Raw genomic sequence first — 20,775 nt, forward strand, 5'->3', positions numbered from 1 at the left:
GAAGGAAAGATACCATTCTGAGAGAATGAGCAGTAGCCAGAGCAAGAGACGGAGCTTGGACCAAGATATCGTCTAAATAATGAGCAATGGAGATTCCCTGAGCTCTGATCACTGCTAACAGAGCCCCTAAAACTTTCATGAAGATGTGAGGTGTAGAGCCTAGACCGAAGGGGAGGGCCACAAATTGGTAATGCTTGTTGAAAAAAGAAAACCTTAGAAACTGGAAATAATCCTTGTGAATTGGAAAGTGCAGATTTGCATCCTTTAAAGCTATAGTTGTCATAAATTGACCCTCCTGAATTAGAGGCAAGATGGTACAGATTGTTTCCATTTTGAAAGAGTGTACCGGAACAAATTTGTTCAGAGTTTTTAACTCCAGAATTGGACGATAAGAGCCTTCCTTCTTTGGGTAATGCAGAGGTAAGAGTAGAAATCCTGACCCTGTATAAATATTGGAACAAGTTGGATCACTCCAATATACTCTAAGTCTTGAACATACTGAACAAAGGCAGCCACCTTTACAGGATCCTTTGGAAACCATTTCCATGGAGGTTTGGTGTTCATGCAGATTTCTGATTTGAGTTGGAGTTGGAATTTTGGTCTGTTTGTTTTTATACCAAGAAGATCTTGGTTTCCAGGAAGGTTTGTAGGATTCAGACTTCTGGTTGGAGGGGGACTTTTGATGCCTAGGGGAGCAAAAGGACTGAAAACTATTTGTTTGTTTGTACTTCCCCTTAATATTTCTTGTCCTGAGGTAAAAAAGCCCCCTTTCCCGTGTGACAGTTTTGATAATAGAATCTAATTCTGATCCAAAAAGCATCTTCCCTTCAAAAGGGACTGATAATAGTCTATTCTTAGAAACCATGTCAGCTGACCAAGATTTCAGCCATAAAGCTCTCCTTAAGACCACACGTGTGATTGCTACTGCAGGTCTAAGCTGAAGAGCTGTTTAGGATAATTATTTCCTAAGCAAGGACTCAGGTTTGCGATCCATTCAACTTATTTACTTTCTAACTTTCTAACCTAAAGTAGGAAGCGGATATGGTCAACTTTAAATCAGGCTCATGTAAAGGATCAAGGTCCTCAGTGGAGACTTCACCCTCAGAACCCTTAGACAGAGACTTAAGAGAGTCAGAGCTTTGCAAGGTTGGTGGTAACTGAGCCTTGGGGATAGGACCCTGCATATTACAGGTAGTGTGAGGTAAATCTCCTGATTTTAACTTACGCTTACTCGGTTTGGGGATAGCTGCTAAAATCTCTAGTCTTATGAAGACTGGATTTAACTCTGAAGAAACGTCAGTGGAATCCCCCTGGGTCACAAAAAACAGACATGTGCACACATATAAAGGGATAAAACTGGACCCAGATAGCTTGTAAGGTCTGGAGAAAGGCCCAGAGTAAATTTTCAGTCACTTGAAGATCCGGTGAGGGAGAGAGAAAGAGCATGAAGGGGGGGCAGGGCCTAGCCTAAGTCCAGAAAGATGAGGCTAAGGCCTGTGAGAAAAAAACACTAAAAAACACCATAAACATATTTTATTGAATCCCCTTGTGTCCCCAAACCTAACTTTGTCCATCATGAGCTGAACCACTAAATGCATAAAGCAAATAACGGTTTTCTTAAAGAGATAATGTAGCTTTTTTGTTCTGTGAGGAAATATAGTGAACCCAGGACTAAAACATAATAAGGGCTGCTAAGGTGTAATAAGGCAATGAAAAAAGAGGGATTTTTGGGTATTAAACACATAGGTAAAGCACTATGAGTAAAGGATGAGAACACCCAACTATGCAGTACCTATAAAAGGAGAGTACTAGGCATAGTTCCTGGGTTGTGTTTAGTGTCTTAGTCACTTACCTGAACTGCAACACCCCTCCACTGTATATTACCAGCTTGGTGAGGCCTTTCTCCCTCACAGAATGCTGATCCAGTAGAGAGCCAATCCAGTGCAAGTAAATATACTGCAGAGGATACATGTGGATATACCAGAAACCCCTCTGGTGGATACTAAGAGACAGGGTCCCTGTGTCGCCTGAGGGCAATTATGGCTGAGAGCTTTACCCATGAGAGTACTGAGATGACATAATTGAGGTATTCTTTTACCCCTGCTTCACTCAGAATATTGGAGAAATTATGCAAAAGTCTTCCTTGAGTGAAGATGGAGGAGAGGTACTTGGTCTCAAGTCAGGTCTGAGCTATCCATAAATAATTAGATAGAAAATAATAAAATCTTGCTTGCAGTGTACTTCTCTCAACCTCTCTCCTCAGAGGCCAAGAACAAACTGAGTGGGGAGAGGAGGTGGGAGGGATTAAAGCTCTTGTCAGGGTTCTTGACCTCCTCCTAGTGGCAGGAAATATATCCCACATATAGACACCTATGGACTCTCCTCATCTTACGAAAGAAATAACTCTTTGCAGTGACTTTCTGAAATTAAAGCACTGACATTCTGAAATAACTCCTGTACCTTAGTAAATAATGACTTTTATAAAGGACATACCATGCACTTACTAATCACATTTTAGTGTTAAAACTATTTGCAGACCAAGAGTTTTGTGCATGTATACACAGATAATCTGTTTTAGAACAACCACTTCTGGTGTTGATATCTTTATATAATTTTTTAGGTGTAGGTGAACGCTGTATTATGTACTGTGTGTGATTTTATTGGCAGCTGGCACATGCACTATTAAAAGTTAACATAATACTTGGCCACCTTTATAATTTAAAGGGACGTTAAACTACTTGGCACTACTACTATGGTTAATACTCACCATTCTAATGTTTCTTTCCTGTGCCTGCAGCTCTTCAAAATTATTCTCTTATTTTATCCCCTAGCTCCACATCTTCATATTGGGCGCTACCAGTTTAGGTATTCTTGTGTGTTCTGTGACAGAAGCAGTGCACAGCCACATCTCAGTAGCATTGCTGGCTTTTTGACAGCTGGATTTTCCTTTTCTGGTTAGCATGCATGAGGTACAGTGGGAGTTTTATATTTTTTGCATTGCGTGAATTGCTCTCCATTATTCATGTAGCCTTTTTTGTATAAATGTTATATAAACTGTGTATAAAAACTGCAAAAATGAACCTTCTGCTCTTTATTGTGTTGTTTACTAACTCGAATCACAGCTATGAAAAAGCCAGTAACATCAATTATCTTAGAAAATTCCCCACTTCTATTACAGGGTACAAGAATACGTGGGATCTTAGATGGCGGCACCCAGTATGTAAACCGGAGCTTCACCAAACTGCACCTGTAAAGGGTTAAAATAAGAGAATTCTTTTAAAAAGTGCGGCAGGCACAGAAATAAAAAAAAACAATAGCATAATGAGTAGTAACCATTCTGTTGAAGTTTTGTCCAGCAGTTTAATGTCTCTTTAAGGTATGAGATATATTGCGGTGGTAATGCTGATGGTCACACCATGAAGAATTGGTGGTAAACCACCTCCATTATAATCATAAATCAACTCTTTTTATGAATTAATCCTAAAAACATCATAAAAAGCTACCTGTAACTGTCACGCTGTAGACAACAGAGTCATCTACTGCATCACAAACAAATTCCCCTGAGTCCTGTGTCTGAGCTGAGAGTATAACCAGCCTGCGATGCCTTCCGTCTGACTCCAGTCTGAAGCGCTCACTCTCTTCCACCTCTGCGCCATCTCTATACCAGCGCACCTGGGCGTTCTCTCTGGACACCTCACAGCTCAGCGCCACCTGCTCCCCGCTGAAACATTTGAGATTGGAGTCATCACTTGTGTTTACGATTTTTACAGGAGGTTCTGAAATAACAAAAAGGCTTTCAGGATTGGATCTACATTTTAAACTATGGTCCCAATTTTACATCTTAAACATAGCACATAGCGCAAGATACAAGTACATCAGAGTCCTAATGTTCCTATTGGCAGACATTTCCTATAGTAATGGTATCCTATGAAAATGAAGACAGTGGGGAAAAAAAGTTTGCATATTCTAATCTTTTTATTTAAAGTGGCATTGTGGGCAAACGTGTTATATAATAGATATTAAAGAGCAGCAATAAAATACATTTACATATATTTTTCATAAAAGGTTAAATAAAAGCTATTTACATTAAAATTAGCACAACATTTATGTTTGTGCTCAACTGATACTGAAGTTCCCAATGTGTACTGGATGAAAGGGCCATCCCCTGTACAGGCTTCCACAGAAGCAGTAAACAAAAACTCTAATACACTTTATAATAGTATCTTTTTAAAAGGAACAAATAATTAAATATTAACAAATGTCTCTTTAAGAAGATATGATGGGCTCATTGCAAATGGCATAAAAAACCAATGTTGGCCTTTGCCTTTAAACATGTTATTTTTAACTCTTCATTCAATTGTTGCTGATTAAGGATTCAATAAATTAGAATTTTTAAATGACACATTATGCCATTTTTTACATAGTCACTCTTATGGGTTTGCATGTTTTCCATTGAGTGGCTGAAGATACTGCATACTACAGGTCTCCCTATATAACAGTAGTGCCACATCCTGCATAATGCACATGCAAGCGCCTTTTTCAGTACGGCTTTACGGAAATAGGGCAAATTTAAGCAAAGGAGAGTGGGAGTTTGATGTACATTTGATAACTGAATTGGAAAGTTGTTTTATTTTTTTTAAATTGCAGATGCTATGAAAATCCTGAAAAATGAATTTATAAAAAAGAATAACTTTTTTTGGGGGGGAGTTTTAAACAACGGCAACAAACTGACAGCTAGATTACTAGTTGTGCGTTATGAATGAAAAAGCAGCGTTATGGCTCTTTTTCACTACCTCTGGTATTACAGGTGTTGTAGGTACAGCTGCACCGCACACCTTTTTCACGGTAACGCGACATAACTACCGCACCTTTCAAAAAGTCCTTTTTCAATGGGACTTCCATAGCGCCGGTATTACGAGTATGCCTGTCTGGCCAAAAAGTGAGCGGTACAGCCTATAACTACAAGATCTGTATCGCCACCTGACAGTTAGTACAAAGCTGTACCATAAAATTCATAACTAAAGTGTTAGAAAGTACACTAACACCCATAAACTACCTATTAACCCCTAAACCGAGGCCCTCCCGCATCGCAAACACTAAAATAAAATTATTAACCCCTAATCTGCCGCTCCAGACATAGCCGCCACTATAATAAACATATTAACCCCTAACCCTGCCGCACTCCCACATCGCAAACACTAGTTAAATATTATTAACCCCTAATCTGCTGCCCCAATGTCGTCGCCACCTACATACACTTATTAACCCCTAATCTGCTGTCTTTAACATCGCCGCAACCTACATTACTGTTATTAACGCCTAATCTGCTGCCCCCAAAATCGGCGCCACCTAACTACACTTATTAACCCTTAATCTGCTGCCCCAATGTCACTGCCACTATACTAAAGTTATTAACCCCTAAACCTAACCCTAAGTCTAACCCTAACGTAACCCTAACACCCACTAACTTTAACATAATTAAAATAATTCCAAATAAAAATTACAATTAATACCTAAATAATTCCTATTTAAAACTAAATAAATACTTACCTGTAAAATAAAACCTAAGCTAGCTACAATATAACTAATAGTTATATTGTATCTAGCTTATGTTTTATTTTTATTTCACAGGTAATTTTGTATTTATTTTAACTAGGTTGATTAGTTAGTAAATAGTTATTAACTATTTACTAACTACCTAGTAAAAATAAATACACATTTACCTGTGAAAAAAAACCTAACCTGTCTTACAGTTAAGCCTAACATACACTAAAATTAAATAAATTACATTAATGAAATACAATTAACTAAATTACAAAAAAAAAACTAAGTTACACAAAATAAAAAAGAAATTATCAAATATTTCAACTAATTACACCTAATCTATTAGCCCTATCAAAATAAAAAAGCCCCCTCAAAATAAAAAAAACCTAGCCTACACTAAACTGCCAATAGCCCTTAAAAGGGCCTTTTGCGGGGCATTGCCCCAAAGAAATCAGCTCTTTTACCTGTATAAAAAACAACCCCCCAACAGTAAAACCCACCACCCACACAACCAACCCCCCAAATAAAATCCATTCTAAACTGATTTGAACAGCCAATAGAATGCAAGCTCAATCCCATTGGCTGATTGGGTCATGGAATGGAACCTTCAGTGTATGGCTGAGACCGTATAAAGAGGATGCTCCACGCCGGATGTCTTGAAGATGGACCCGCTCCGCGCCGGAAGGATGAAGATAGAAGATGCCGTCTGGATGAAGACTTTTGCCCGTCTGGAGGCCGACTTCTTGCCGCTTGGATGAAGACTTCTCCCGGCTGGGCTGGATGAGGATGGATGTCCGGTCTTCAAAAACTGTAAGTGGATCTTTGGGGGTTAGTGTTAGTTTTTTTTAAGGGTTTATTGGTTGGGTTTTATTTTTAGCTTAGGGTTTTGGGCAATGTAAACGAGCTAAATGCCCTTTAAGGGCAATGCCCATCCAAATGCCCTTTTTTAGGGCAATGGGGAGCTTAGTGTTTTGTTTTTTTTGTAATTTAGATAATTGTATTTTATTAATTTAATTTATTTTATTTTATTGTAATGTTAGGTTTTAGTGTAAGGCAGGTTAGGTTTTATTTTACAGGTAACTTTGTATTTATTTTAACTAGGTAGCTAGTAAAGAGTTAATAACTATTTACTAACTAGTCTACCTAGTTAAAATAAATACAAACTTACCTGTGAAATAAAAATAAAACCTAAGATAGCTACAATATAACTATTAGTTTTATTTTTATTTTATTTAAATAGGAATTATTTAGGTAATGATAGTAAGTTTTATTTTGATTTATTTGATTTATATTTAAGTTAGAGGGTGTTAGGGTTAGGGTTAGGTTTAGGGGTTAATATATTTATGTAGTGATGTGGGAGGCCAGAGGTATAGGGGTTAATAGTTTATTTTAGTATATTTCGTTGTGGGGGCTTGCGGTTTAGTGGTTAATAGGTTTATTATAGCGGCGGTGTGGGCGAATGGCAGATTAGGGGTTAATAATATTTAAATAGTGTTTGTGATGCAGGAGGGCGACGGTTTAGGTGTTAATAGGTTTATTATAGTGGCGACGATGTCGGGGAGCGGCGGAATAGGGGTTAATAAATGTTAATAGTGGCGTCGATGTCCGGAGTGGCAGATTAGGGGTTAATACATTTATTATAGTGTTTGCGATGCAGGAGGGCCTCTGTTTAAGGGTTAATATGTAGTTTATGGGTATAGTATAGAGTGTACCACTCACTTTTTGGCCTCCCAGGCAAACTCGTAATACTGGCGCTGTAGAAGTCCCATTGAAAAGGGACTTTTTAAAAGTGCAGTACTGACGTTGCGTGACGGCCAAAAAGGTGTGCGGTACACCTATTCTGACAAGACTTGTAATAGCAGCGTTAGGGAAAAAGCAGCATTATGAAGCATAACAATGCTTTTTCACTCATAACGCAAAACTCGTAATCTAGCTAAGTGATTTTTATAAAGGCCATACCATGCACATAATAATAACATTTTAGTGTTATAACCATTTGCAGTCCAAGTGTTTTGTGCATAAATACACAAATAAGATATACAAAGAAAGAGTTCTAGAATTTAAAGACACATAATACCCATATGCTAAATCACTTAAAAATGATGCGGCAAGACTGTAAAAAGTTGACAAAAAAATATCACCTGAACCACTTCCACTCCATCTATGTAAAAAAGGATGAACTTTTACCTCAAAATGTCTTCAGCTCACCAGAGTAATTGCTCTATGAACAGTTATACTTCAGCTACTGTCCAGCTGCAAGTTGAGAAAAAAAATAACAGCCTCTAAGCATCAGTAGTTCTGAGGTCATCCTTTGCTTTGCTGTGATTTCATGAGATTACACTGAATCTTTTGAGATTCCATAGTAAACTTCCTTAAACTGAATAGAGAAATGATAGGGTTGTGCCTGCATATGACAGATGTACGCTCCATTTCAAGTCCCTGGACTCAGGGCCAGCCTTTGTGGTGTGCAACCTGTACGGTCGGCGCACAGGGCGCCTAATTTGCAGAAGGCAGTTTTTTAAAAAAATGTTTGAAGCCAGTTTTTTTTTTATTAGTTTTTTTTATTACCGAGGGCAGTGGGGGGAGGAGCGGGCTGCTGCAGCGGGTGCACGCTCAGTGCTGCGGCAACGGTTGCACGCTCAAGTGTGTTGTAAGTACACACTGACAGTGTAACACTGTGGAGGGCTTGGGGTGTGAGCACGCAGCGGCACGTTTGTTTCGTAGGGTTGGGGGGCAGCACCCATATCACGTGACGCCGCACAGCCCGTGCTCAGACTCAGTGGCACTAGTAGTACAAGTGAGTGGGAGTATGGGTATAACATGAGCTGAATGCGGTATTTTTAGTATTAACTTAAATTTGATTTAGCTTTTTAGAAGCTGGTATGTGGTACAGCATGTAATGGAAATCATGATCTGGCTTACAATCAAACAATATTTTATGATCAATGAATATAACCAGGGAAATAACTTTCTGTGATACATCAGGTTAAAAAAAAATACTTCAAACAATTTAAAGTGTAGCATTGTATATTTATTGAAATACAAGCAACTGGACTTTGAAAGACTAATAATACTTAATAATAAATAATAAAATGACTTTGATGCATTCTTAAAATGGCCCTGATCAGGATTAGACCAGTGATTGGAAGCTATGTGCATATGCTGGTATTGATTGGCTTACTGGCTGCATCCTGCTCCGAGCAGCTCCCAGTGAGACATTAGCTATACGTGGGTTGATATGATGGCAGTGGCTACTGCCTTGGGGTCATATTGGACTCATGAGTTTCCTTTCCTTCCCATATTCTGTTCTTTGGTAAATCCAGCTGCTTTTACCTTACAAAAATATCATTTTTTAGGGAAAATAAATAAAAATGTATGTATTAGAAAATGTAAAATTAATTCCTTTTATACTACATTTATGTGTAATTGTTGCTGGATCCCCATTGCTTATGGTGGAGATGGAAAACGTATGTAGCATGGTTGTGCTTATCTCAGGTATTAAGTTACCAGTGTTTCCAGTTATTTATTATTGTACTTGTTTGCACTTGCACACAAATTATCTCTAATTAAAACGGGGGGGGCACCACTGGAGTAGCCCGCACAGGGTGACTGAACACCTAAGGCCGGCCCTACTGGGACTAGCATTCCGATTAGCTACTTAAAGTCCCTTCACAATGGGATGTGGCTACTGAGGAAATTTTGAGGTAAAATATCTTTCTTTTTTACATAGATATGTTCAGGTCAAACTTTCTAGTCAGCTTTTTACAGCTATGTTGCATCACATACAAATGATTTAACATTTGGGTACCATGTTCCTTTAATATTTGGGAGGGCTAATTGTGGGGCTAACAAAGGTGCTGAACATAATACATGGCGTCCTCTGCAGCTCAATGGGGGTGCTACTCCTGCATTTGGAGGTGCAAAGCACCACCACTGGGAACAGGTCTATCAAGCACAAAACAGAACATCAAGAGGTGTTGAAAGCATAAAGGTTTAAGAGACATGGCAGAGCGAGGTAAAGTCAAAGGCTCATATAGTAAAAAGTAGTGAGAAGTATTTAAAGACACTGACCTGTCACTGTCACATTATAGAAGATAGAGTCATCTCCAGCATCACAGACATATTCTCCAGAGTCCTGCTTCTGTGCTAGGGATATAACCAGCCTGCGATACCGCCCGTCTGATTCCAGTCTGATGTCCTCTTGCTCCTCCACTTCCACTCCATCTTTGTACCAATGCACTTGGGCGTTCTCTCTGGAAACTTCACAGCTCAGAACCACAGGCTCCCCAATCAGATACTTCAGCTCTGAATCATTGCTTGCGTTCACAATTTGTACAGGGGGCTCTGAAGAGCAACATTAAGAGTTAGTTTAAATACATAAATAAAACATATGGTTTTACAGTTTATATATTTTTGTTGTAGATTTAATATTTTCAATATACTGAGAATATCTGCCTAGACCTAAATTATTTTATGTTTTCTTCCAAAAAGTGTGATTATCTTGGTTCCAGTGATGTTATTGCAAACAAGGCAAGTTTAGAAACATATGGAAAGCGTGTGAAATATTTTAAAACATATATAAATCTCACAAATTGGCTAAAGAAATGAATATGGAAAACATATATTTAATATTCTGATTTTCACCACCTACTTGTTTGCCAAAAAGTAATGTATAGTTTCACATTCGTTTACAAGTATGGTGGACAATTCATTTAGCCATTGAAGCATGGAAAAAATAATTATTCTTTTCAAATAATCTCCAGTATGAGTACAAATGGAAAACTAGGAACACTTTTCAAGCAACGTTTCTTTCAAAACATCAGCAATAAAATACACAACTCATATTACTAAGAAAATACATATAGAAGGTGGTTGCTTTGCACAATTGCAAATATAAGCTAAAATACACATTTCCTTATGTTGGCTCATAAACCTAGACAGCATTCAGTACTGAAGAACCTATTTCCCGATGGAAAGAAGTTCCCCCAGCCTAGTTTATACATCTTAAATTAGCATCCTATTCCCCTGTGCCTCATTCTTAGCAAATGCCCAAACAATCTAGTATACAGAGAAAGGGAGGGGTCTGTGGGTGTTGTCTACGGATATGAACCAAGATATAGAAATATTTCTATTGTGGCATACATTTCCAATTATTTGGCTTACCCTAGACCACAGGTAACAAATTAACATACAAAGTAGTGAAAATAAATAAAGGTGGTAGATATGAAAAAAGTAAACAAATTACTTCAAGTGATTTGTAGAAAAAAACTGCATGTAAAACTTCCCTGGCAAATTGTATTTCTACTGAACATCCAATTTATAATGTGAAGAAACGTATGCGGTCACTTCCAAGCAGCTGCTTGGCAAAGATCTGCAAGTGAAGATCTTCATCTACCCATGAAGCGGATTCCTCTCTAGTGTAATGAAACCTAAGTCCTGCTGTAACAGGATCATTCCTTTTCTGGTAGGCCTTGACTATATATTGCACTGTCCATCTAGAAACAGTAGACTTGTTGAATAGTATTGAATACAATAAAATGCAGAAGTACCTCTTCTTAGAACAGTGTAAAATATTTTAAAAAATATATATATGACAAAAGGAAGAAAACAAATTGTTTTATGAGACACCATTACTGGAGACAAGCCTTTTCTATGAGATATGAAAAATAGTCTTCTAGTCTTTAGTATGGTTTACATGGAAACAATAAATAACATCCAGAGTTCTACTTATGTCTACTTATGTCTTATGTTCTACTATAGAACATAAGATATGGTTCTTTGACTGAAAGATTTAACTTTTTTTAAGAATAAGATTATATAATGATGAGTAAAGATTCTTCAAATGGTTCAGTAGCATATTTAAAGCCAAAAAGTAGATCAAAGAGACACATATGATCTGATTTTTATTTGGTCATAAATGTCTTTCATTCATTAATTCTAGAACATTAGATAGTTTTACAGCTGAAATGACGAATATCTAGTTAGAGAAAGAAATTTCAAAACTAGTAATTCCTAGTCTGAAGTAATGTTGGTGTTTTGCAATGCAGTACTCATTGGCTGATATATACCATACAAATATAAACAAATTCTTTTATTTTCCTTATATTTTCCTTTTACATTTTAAAGCAAGCCTTACAGGGACAGTAAGCATTTTGTAATTAAGAGATTTTTCTGCAGTTTCACAATAAATGTATATACTATGGCCTAAATTACAAGTGGAGCACAAAAATATTAGAACTATTGTGCATTACCATCACGCAAGTACAGTTAATAGCACTTCTATTTTGTGTGTTCATATTACAGGTCCAAAGTTATTTTTAGCACTCAAGCGATAATGACCCAGGATAGCAGGGTGAGATATTATTATCATGGGCCAGCACAATGAATAGAGCTCAAATTAGTTGTGAGTTATGTGTTGTGCTTGAGCATTAGGGATAGAATAATAGTATACATAAACAGATGTAAACTATATTACATATATATATAAATTTATTATTGAAATAAATGTATAAAAAAGTGTTTTAAAGGGATATGGTCTATGGTCAGGTGTTGGACTGGGATGGGCTCAAAGGTGTATATGTATGTGTATGGATTTGTATGTGTGAATGTATATATGTGGATGTATGTATGTATACTGCATATGTGCTCGCTTACAAATCCATACAAATACATATACACCTTTGAGCCCTTTCCAGTCCAACACCTTGTCATATAACATAATCCCTTTAAAACAATAACATCACTTTTTAATATAAAATATTTAAATGGTTGAAATAGTTTTGTTCTTCACTTAGTAAAAATATTATGGGCTAGATTTATTAAAGCCCTACAGCTGCAAGTTCTCACAAGAACTTGCTCGCCGTCATTTATCAAGCAGCGGTCACCAGACCGCCGCTTCCCTAACCTCTTCGCCATCTCTAATGTGGTGAAATTCAATCTACTCGGTCTAGTGAGACCGAGGAGATTGACAGCTCCTGTCCGCGCGTGATTGGCTGTGCGCGGGCAGGGGGCGGGATTGCACGCAAGCGCAAAATTGCGCTTGTGTGCAATGGCGAATACCTGCGGATAATTTCACCCCGCCACAGGCGAGCTGAGGCATACAGGGGCGCGTATACACGCCCCTGTACGCCTCAGCTTTAATAAATCTAGCCCTATATCTATCTATCTGTCGAGGGGATTTAGAACAGCAGCATTATCCGACACCCAGTGCTCAAGTGTTACCTTTGTACTTCTAACTTTAAATATGAGAGCAAGAATAAGAGAGCTATTGATTTAACTTGAGCGGTATTATTGTTCAACAGCGCTATTTGTGTTTCATTGGGCCAGTCTAGGGTGTTCTAATTACTGCATGGGAGAATGTAGCATAATTCATGTCAGATATGCGCTCAAGCACTAAGCTGATGGTGCACAACCTAAGTAGTGGAGTTGTTCATGTAGTTCTGTGATATATTATTAATATTAATGGTTTACTTCAGGTCTCAAAAAGCGATATATTTTATAGCAGTATTTTGAATTAAGCTTGAGCATGAAACCCAATTTTTTTCTTTCATGATTCAGATAGAGAATACAATTTTAAACAACTTTCCAATTTACTTCTATAATTGAATTTGCTTTCTTCTCTTGTTATCCTTTTCTGAAAGGTTTACCTAGGCAAGCTCATGAGCATCAGAGAACCTAGGTTCTAGCTGTTGATTGATGGCTGCATATATATATCGATTGTGATTGGCTCACCCATGTGTTCAGTTAGAAACTATTAGTGCATTGCTGCTCCTTCAACAAATGATAACAAGAGAATGAAACAAATTAGATAATAGGAGTAAATTAGAAAGTTGTTTAAAATTGTATTCTCTATCTGAATCATAAAATAATTTTTTGGGGTTTCATGTCCCTTTAAACCTCCACTTATATAAGCACAATGAGCCTGCTTATAGCACTCCCTGAACTCAAAGTATAGGCTGCAGTACAAACATTTTGGCCATGCTAAGATGCTTTGCTTACAATATTTAACCATCCACTTGTAACACCAGATTTTAAGTTATTCTTTGTGTGAGGCCCGGTGCTATCTATTGTAACCTAGCCAATCCAAACTTGTTAATGGAGTAGACACAGCTAGCCACGCCATTTTGTTAACAAAATAGCCATTGTTTTTCTGTTTGTTATCTTATTTTAATTATCAATTAAATTAGATAGGTGGCAGGGTTAGGCTTGTGAAGCAGGGTACACTTTTGATTTGTCCCATTTGGAAAACCCACAATAAATAATAAAAGTATGTATATTTTTTTAACTACACAACATTAAACTTTTATATCACCATCTCAAAGTGTTTACTGTCCATTTAAGTTACTGAGCATTATTTTTATATCTGTTAATACGTCTCTTTCACTTCAGTTTAGAAAAGTCTCCACTTCCAAGATTTAAATCTACTGAAGAAAACCAGTATGGTGGATGTAGATCATAAAGGGAAAGTAAATACCTTTGTAACATGAAGGCCTAGATAACAAGTGGAGCGTAAAAATGTTAGTGCTATGGTGTGCTAACGTCGCTATGTATGTATCCTAGTCCAAATAGGATCAATCTTTTTTTTTTTTTATGCAATATGTGCCTACCATAGCAGTTTTATTGTACTGCCCAGGCTACCGCCTTTCCAAAAAGTAAAGTCTCTTTATTACTTATTCCTTCAATAAGCCTCTTTATTTCAATGTCAGTTTTGCTTGCATAATTTGTCTAGGAGAGCTCCTGCTGTGTTTCCCCCAGTAACAAGTCCAGAATGGCCCCTTTAAATAGGGCAAGCCATGGTTTGAGTTTGACTATTGAAGTACAATGGCAGCAAAGTGTTCATGCATTATAAAATGCAGAAAAATCTTATAATTAAGATGACTCTTCAACAGCTAATACCTCTAAATACCATATGCTTTACTTGGAGGAGCCAGCCTAAGCTTTAGTCCCCAGCTATAATGTTAGTATAGAGCAGTGTTTTTCAACCAGTGTGCCGTGGCACACTAGTGTGCCGTGAGAGATCCTCAGGTGTGCCACGGCAGACTGACAACAGTGTGACATATTTTTTAAACTTTGCTTGTTTTTTACTCCCAGTGCAGGGGTAGTTTGTAGGAGGCATGGCATAACAGCACAATACATACAATATGTGTGTGTTTGTGTGTATGTGTATATATATATGCTGTATTAGGCTACAATGTGTGATTTTTTTTAAATTTTGGGATGGTGGTGTGCCACAGGATTTTTTAATGTAAAAAAGTGTGCCACGGCAAAAAAAAGGTTAAAAATCACTGGTATAGAGTACATTGTTTTGTAGTTGTTATCTCATAAAGCCACTTAAATACATACAGTATATGTAGCAGGGTTGGTATTGATAAGTTAGCAGGGTGCAATTCAAGTTCTGTGAATTAGAAATTGCTCGATTTTCAGAGCTAAATTAGATTAAAAGGGGCAACAAAAATAAAGAAAATATATTAGTAGTTTCATTATGCATAAATAAATATTTTATCTCAAGGTATTTACTGTCCTTCTAATTAAAGATAACTGACCTTAAAAATAATAATTATGATTCCCTACAAAAAAATTGTGTTACTCATGGTCTGTTTAAGATAGGAAACTAATGAAAGCTTGACTTTTATATAGAAAGCCACTGTTATACAATCCTAAGAAAATAACCAAAATGATCTACTTTTACAGCTGTAAAATGCTAGTAAAATATGTATACTGCTCTATACTGCAGTTTTTCTTAATCCCATGCCTCAGGGTAAAAACAGGACAGATTTTTAGGGCATCTGAACTGGAGCACATGTAAAATAATCAGCTGATCAGTAATTGCTATTAATGGTTATTAACCCCTTTACTAAGAGGAATTTCAGAGAAAAGCTTGTCCTAAGTACAACAGAATTTTTTTAAAAAACATTCTATCACAACAAAAAAAATGTGAGTTTCTCACTGAAATTATTTACATACAACTATTGCAGTCATAAGACAAATTGTTGCAAAAGCTTCCCTAAGATCCCCTTTATTCAGAAATTGCAAATATGCATGGCTTGGCCATTGTTTTTTGGTAATTAAAAGGCTGCAAAATGCAGCTGTTCACCACGCATTTGACATTCCTGTTATCAAAAGGGGATATCAGTTAGCCATTAAGGGTAATATTTGCTGTAGTGTAGGGATTACCCTAAATGATCCCTCCCAAACAGATCTCTTCCCTCCCACTGGTCTCCACTATTTTAGGTACTGGTAGCCAGTATACCAGTATAGAGTTTAGGGCTTTTGTAAAATTATTTATTTTTTTATTTTATTTTCTGTAGTACAGGGATCTCTCCACACCCTCCTACATACCTCCCAAACCTCTCCCTCCAACTGGTCACCTCCATACTGGCTGTCAGTAACAGTTTGGGGCCTTTATTATTTTTCTTATTTATTTAGTTTTATTTTCTGTAGTGTAGAGACCCTTCCCACTTACCCCCTTCAAGCAATCAGCTATTTTATTATTTTTGTGAAGAGTAGGGACCCACCTCCCCCTCCAACCGGACTATTTATGTAGTGTAGGGTCCCAACCCTCCCTCTCCCGTGCCAAAGAGTTTTCTGTAGCGCAGGGATCTGACCCTCACCCTTCTACTGCTGCTCCGGGAGCCCTCTTCCTCCCCCATTTACTTCCATGTGTAGCTTCAGGCAGGAGCTCCTGCTCTGATTTGCAGTTACGCATGCCATAGGTTCTTAATCACTGCACTAGCCTATAATAAGATTTAAATAAGCTTAAACTTTACAAGGAAATATGTACAGACTCAATGAACCTTTTGGACCTTATGTGCCATCACAGGGAAGTGGCATGCTATTGTTAGCGCGGGTCGTTATAACCAATATCACGACTATGCTAACTTGCTCTCATATTACAAGTTGAAAGTAAATGCGTTTACTCTAGAGTGCAAACTGTTCATTCCTTGAGTGTGCTTCTCTCTGTGTGTATTTATCGGAAAAAGGAGAAACCAGATGTGGACTCCTTGCTCAGTGTGCTTGGAGGAATATGGCTACACCTCACTGACAAGGCCCAATGAAGGCCGAAACGATTGTCTGAGGTTGCTGTGTTCCTTAATCAAAGAGGAATTGCCTGGTATTTCGGCGCTGGACTGATAGGCGGGATCAGACTGATATACTACAGGAAAGTTCTACTCTGTGAAAAGCATTACTGGGCTAAAGGAAGCTGCACCCAGGTGGTAAATTGCCATAGAATAGGCTAACAATGTTATTGAGCCAGTTGTTCATTCCTGGAGTGTGCTTCTCTCTGTGTGTATTTAGTCTCCCTATTGGAAAAAGGGGAAACCAGATGTGGACTCCTTGCTCAGTGTACTTAGAGAAATATGGCTACACCTCACTGATGAGGCCCAATGAAGGCCGAAACGATCGTCTGGGGTTGCTGTGTTCCTTGTTCAAAAAGGAATTGCCTGGTATTTCAGCACTGGACTGACTGTAATAGGCCGAATCAGACTGATATACTACAGGAAAAATGTTTACCTTGACTCATGTTTGCACACAAGCATAAAAAAATTTGTGTGCCTTTTTTAATCTGGCCCAAAATCTTTGTTTTTGCATGTGTATCCATAGAAGTCCACATTAGCAGTTTCTAGTTAATTTACATAGTTCTAGAGTTATGTGGCTTCATGTAAGATTCTGCGAGCTTGCAGTAGATAGTTAAGAAGCAGTCTGATGACTTAATACGCTAACTATAAAGTGACGTTTGAAAATCCCCTCTGACTTCTCCGACCAGGTTGACTGATAGCGACAACATAGATGCAGACAGCCCATATCCACCCATGTCTATCCAACCCTTCTCAAATGGACCCAATTGGTCTCTAAACTCCACACAATATTTTAGATGAGAATCTGTATTTTCATGAGTAAAATACATGTTAGGCCACAGTCACATGCTGATATGTTCTTAGGGATAGATTATGAGTGGAGCGTTATCTGTTTTTTGCGGCTGTTTGCGTGCAAGTTTAATTCTGCTCGTATTACAAGTTGAAAGAAATGTGAACGCATGAGCGCAGTTGCGATTTACGCTAGAATGTTTACTGCCACCTCAGAGCTCTGGTTAACTGTTACGCAAGATAGCAAAAGTTGCACAAAACACATCAAAATGTCATTTAACAGTACAGTTACACTCAAAATAACACTGTCTGATAAAAATGATTTAAAAAATAAATTTGCATACAAAAAAAGGCTCAAAGATATGAGGTCTCAGGTGTTTGGAAAAAAAATGCAAGGGCTTTAACATAGAGATATACCTGTATATACATGTCTAAATATGTGTTTTTATATATATATATATATATATATATATATATATATATATACATATATATATGTGTGTGTGTGTATACATATGTATTTATATGTGCATTGTTAAGGTACATCAAAAATCGTAACAAAATTCTTCACCAAAAATTGTGTGTTAACAAAAACGTAAAATTAGTTTGTAATTTTCACAGGAATAAATCAAATTAAATATTCACAGCGTAAATCGTAATTGTAGTACACTGGACGTGCAAAATTCACACAGAAATTTGAATTTATAAATACAAAATGCAAAGCGTAATTGTTTTTTCGTAAAATGGGCTGAACATGGGCGTTCCATGGGCGTATATTACAATGTCTCACTAATCCCAGCGTAATTCTATAAAGATTTTCGCACTGCAGATATCACAGTTTTTTTCTCGCCAACTAAAAGGTGGCGAGCTTTTGTCAAAACAATACGAACACTTATAACCCAAATAGAAAAACAAATGCATACTAAAATATAGGCGAATGTAAGATGCTATAAGCAGAAAGCAGCATAATGTGATTTATATTGGCTGCATGATTTTAATTTTAAAGTGCTCCCCCTGCTCCCTGCTAACTTCGCACTAAGGAGTGAAGTTTCCCTATCCAGCGAGCTTCATTACTTTTACTAGGAGCCATCTCCCAACTCGCAGTGACTGACCCTTTTTTACGATCATTGCACCGGGGCAGCCCTGCGAGTGTCAGCGAGAAAAAGAAGGTTTGAGCTGGCAAAGAATATATCATCGAGCTCTAAGTATTTTTCAATAGATAATTCTATATATATCTGTATATATATATATATATATACCTATATAATCATGTATATTTATATATATATATATATATATATATATATATTTGTGTATAAATCCATCATATATATATTTAAATATCTCTTTAATAATAAATAGAATAGAATAAATGGAACATATTCTGCTATGTGCAGAATATTGGACTATGAAATATGCGATATCTTCTTATGTTGTGCTTTTAAGTAACCATGATTGAGTTTAACCTACTTTTCCGTGGCCGCTCCATTGAAGTCTATGGGGGAATGCAATTTTGCGTTTGAGACTTTTTAAAGTCTATTAGTTACCGTGACTTTGCAAACACGAGCGCCCCAAACTTTTTACATTAATACGAGTACAAATCCCCAAGCACAAAAAAATTACTTTAACACTCGAATGCAAGTGCAAACTACCGCTCCACTTGTAATCTAACCCTTATTTGGCTATAAGATCTTTTTCTTCTATTTTTGTTCTACAAAACTACAATGATCTCCACAAACCTTTCACTGTTACATTGTAAAATGCAGAGTCCTCCCCCACATCACAAACATATTCTCCAGAGTCCTGGATTTCTGTGCAGATTATAATCAGCCTGCGGTGCTTCCCATCTGACTCCAGCTTTATACGCTTGTTCTCTTCTACTCGTTCTCCATCTTTGTACCAACGGACCTGAGAATTGTCTCTTGAAACCTCGCAGCTCAGAACCACCTGCTCTCCACTCACAACCTCTTCTGTAGTATCACTTGTATTCACAATCTTTACAGGTGGATCTAGGGGGACACAAATATAGCAACAGAGTAATTATTTAATAATTACATTCAATAAGAAAGTTCCACAAGTCAGACACTGATGATTTTGCTTTTGGAAATGTTTCGTTTTTTGGCATTGCCTAAAAATATCATTTGTGCATATATGCGTATAAAAGCTATATCCTTCATAAACTTATTATGGGCCACATTACAAATGGAGCCCTAATTAACCCTTCTGCTTGAGTTTTAACTGCGCTAGAAGTAAGCTTTTTGTGCGCATCGGGTTGCACTCAAATTAAGAGTTAAAGGTAAACAATTTTCGCTTGTGTGCTAACCTGATGAGCTCAAAAAGCCAATCTAAAAATATTAGGTGCACATTAACGTATTCCCCCATAGCAGTCAATGGAGCAAAAAAAGTGGAAAATAAACACCCTACTCGCGCAAAACTATCACATATTCTAATGTGTGCTAAACCAACAGGAAAATATGAATATTTCACATTTCAATGTTCTTCACATAGAAGAATATTTTCTATTCATCCATAAATAAATATTTCTATATTTAATTTTTTTTTTGGTACAATATATATTTATACTAGGGTTGCACCGATACCATTTTTTTATGACCGAGTACAAGTACCGATACTTGTTTTCAAATACTCGCCGATACCAATTACCGATACTTTTTTTTTTACTGTCATATGACAGTTTACCAAGCACAATACAGACTAATTATTTAAGATTCCTTCTTTATAATTATAAAGGACTGTAATTCAAAAGACATTATGAAAAAATAAGTTTTATTTGTCACAAAGTTCACTGAACATGTTTATAAATAAAAAATATTACAATAAAATATTACATTTAAAGGGGTGATACAATTGGGTTGTAGGGCTGTTATATAACATCAAGCTGACATTTGTATGGAGGTTCAACTTTAAGTTGAACAGTCTTTCACTTTCCACCATACTGCATGGGGCAGAAATATATTTTTGGGCTATTTTAGCCAGAGCTGGAAATCTGTTTATTAACTGCCCAGTACTTCAGAGGTTTGTCTGAACGAGGTACAGTGATCTCTCCTACAATAATACAAATAACAGCAATTTGTATTGGCAGAACAGTAGTAAACAATTTTTATTTTATTTTAGTCTCCACTCCAGTTTAAAATGAAATGGGAACATGCAGTTTGAAAAAATGCCACAAGATAGCATATGGGTAGGAAGTGGAGGTATCGGTTTATTTGCACGAGTACAAGTACTCATGCAAATACTTGGTATCGGTACCGATACCGATACTAGCAACCCTAATTTATACCTATTTAGGAATATATATTTAGAAATACATAGAACATATTCTGCTATGTACAGAACAGAATATTTA

At 37.0% G+C, this 20,775-nt stretch overlaps 1 protein-coding gene across 8 annotated transcripts in view; it reads right to left on the reverse strand.

The window, feature by feature from the left end:
* OBSL1 (obscurin like cytoskeletal adaptor 1) overlaps positions 1-20,775 on the reverse strand; it is a 320,332-nt gene that overhangs the window by 125,325 nt on the left and 174,232 nt on the right. For all 8 annotated transcript variants that reach the window (XM_053698211.1, XM_053698216.1, XM_053698210.1 and 5 more), the window contains 3 exons: positions 19,148-19,417; positions 9,616-9,888; positions 3,504-3,776 (listed from right to left, as the gene is read on the reverse strand). In XM_053698211.1, coding sequence (XP_053554186.1) covers positions 3,504-3,776; positions 9,616-9,888; positions 19,148-19,417 — 816 coding nt within the window. The remainder of the gene's footprint in view (positions 1-3,503; positions 3,777-9,615; positions 9,889-19,147; positions 19,418-20,775) is intronic.

This window comes from Bombina bombina, chromosome 1 (assembly GCF_027579735.1).
Source record: "Bombina bombina isolate aBomBom1 chromosome 1, aBomBom1.pri, whole genome shotgun sequence".
Classification (NCBI taxonomy): Eukaryota; Metazoa; Chordata; class Amphibia; order Anura; family Bombinatoridae; genus Bombina; species Bombina bombina.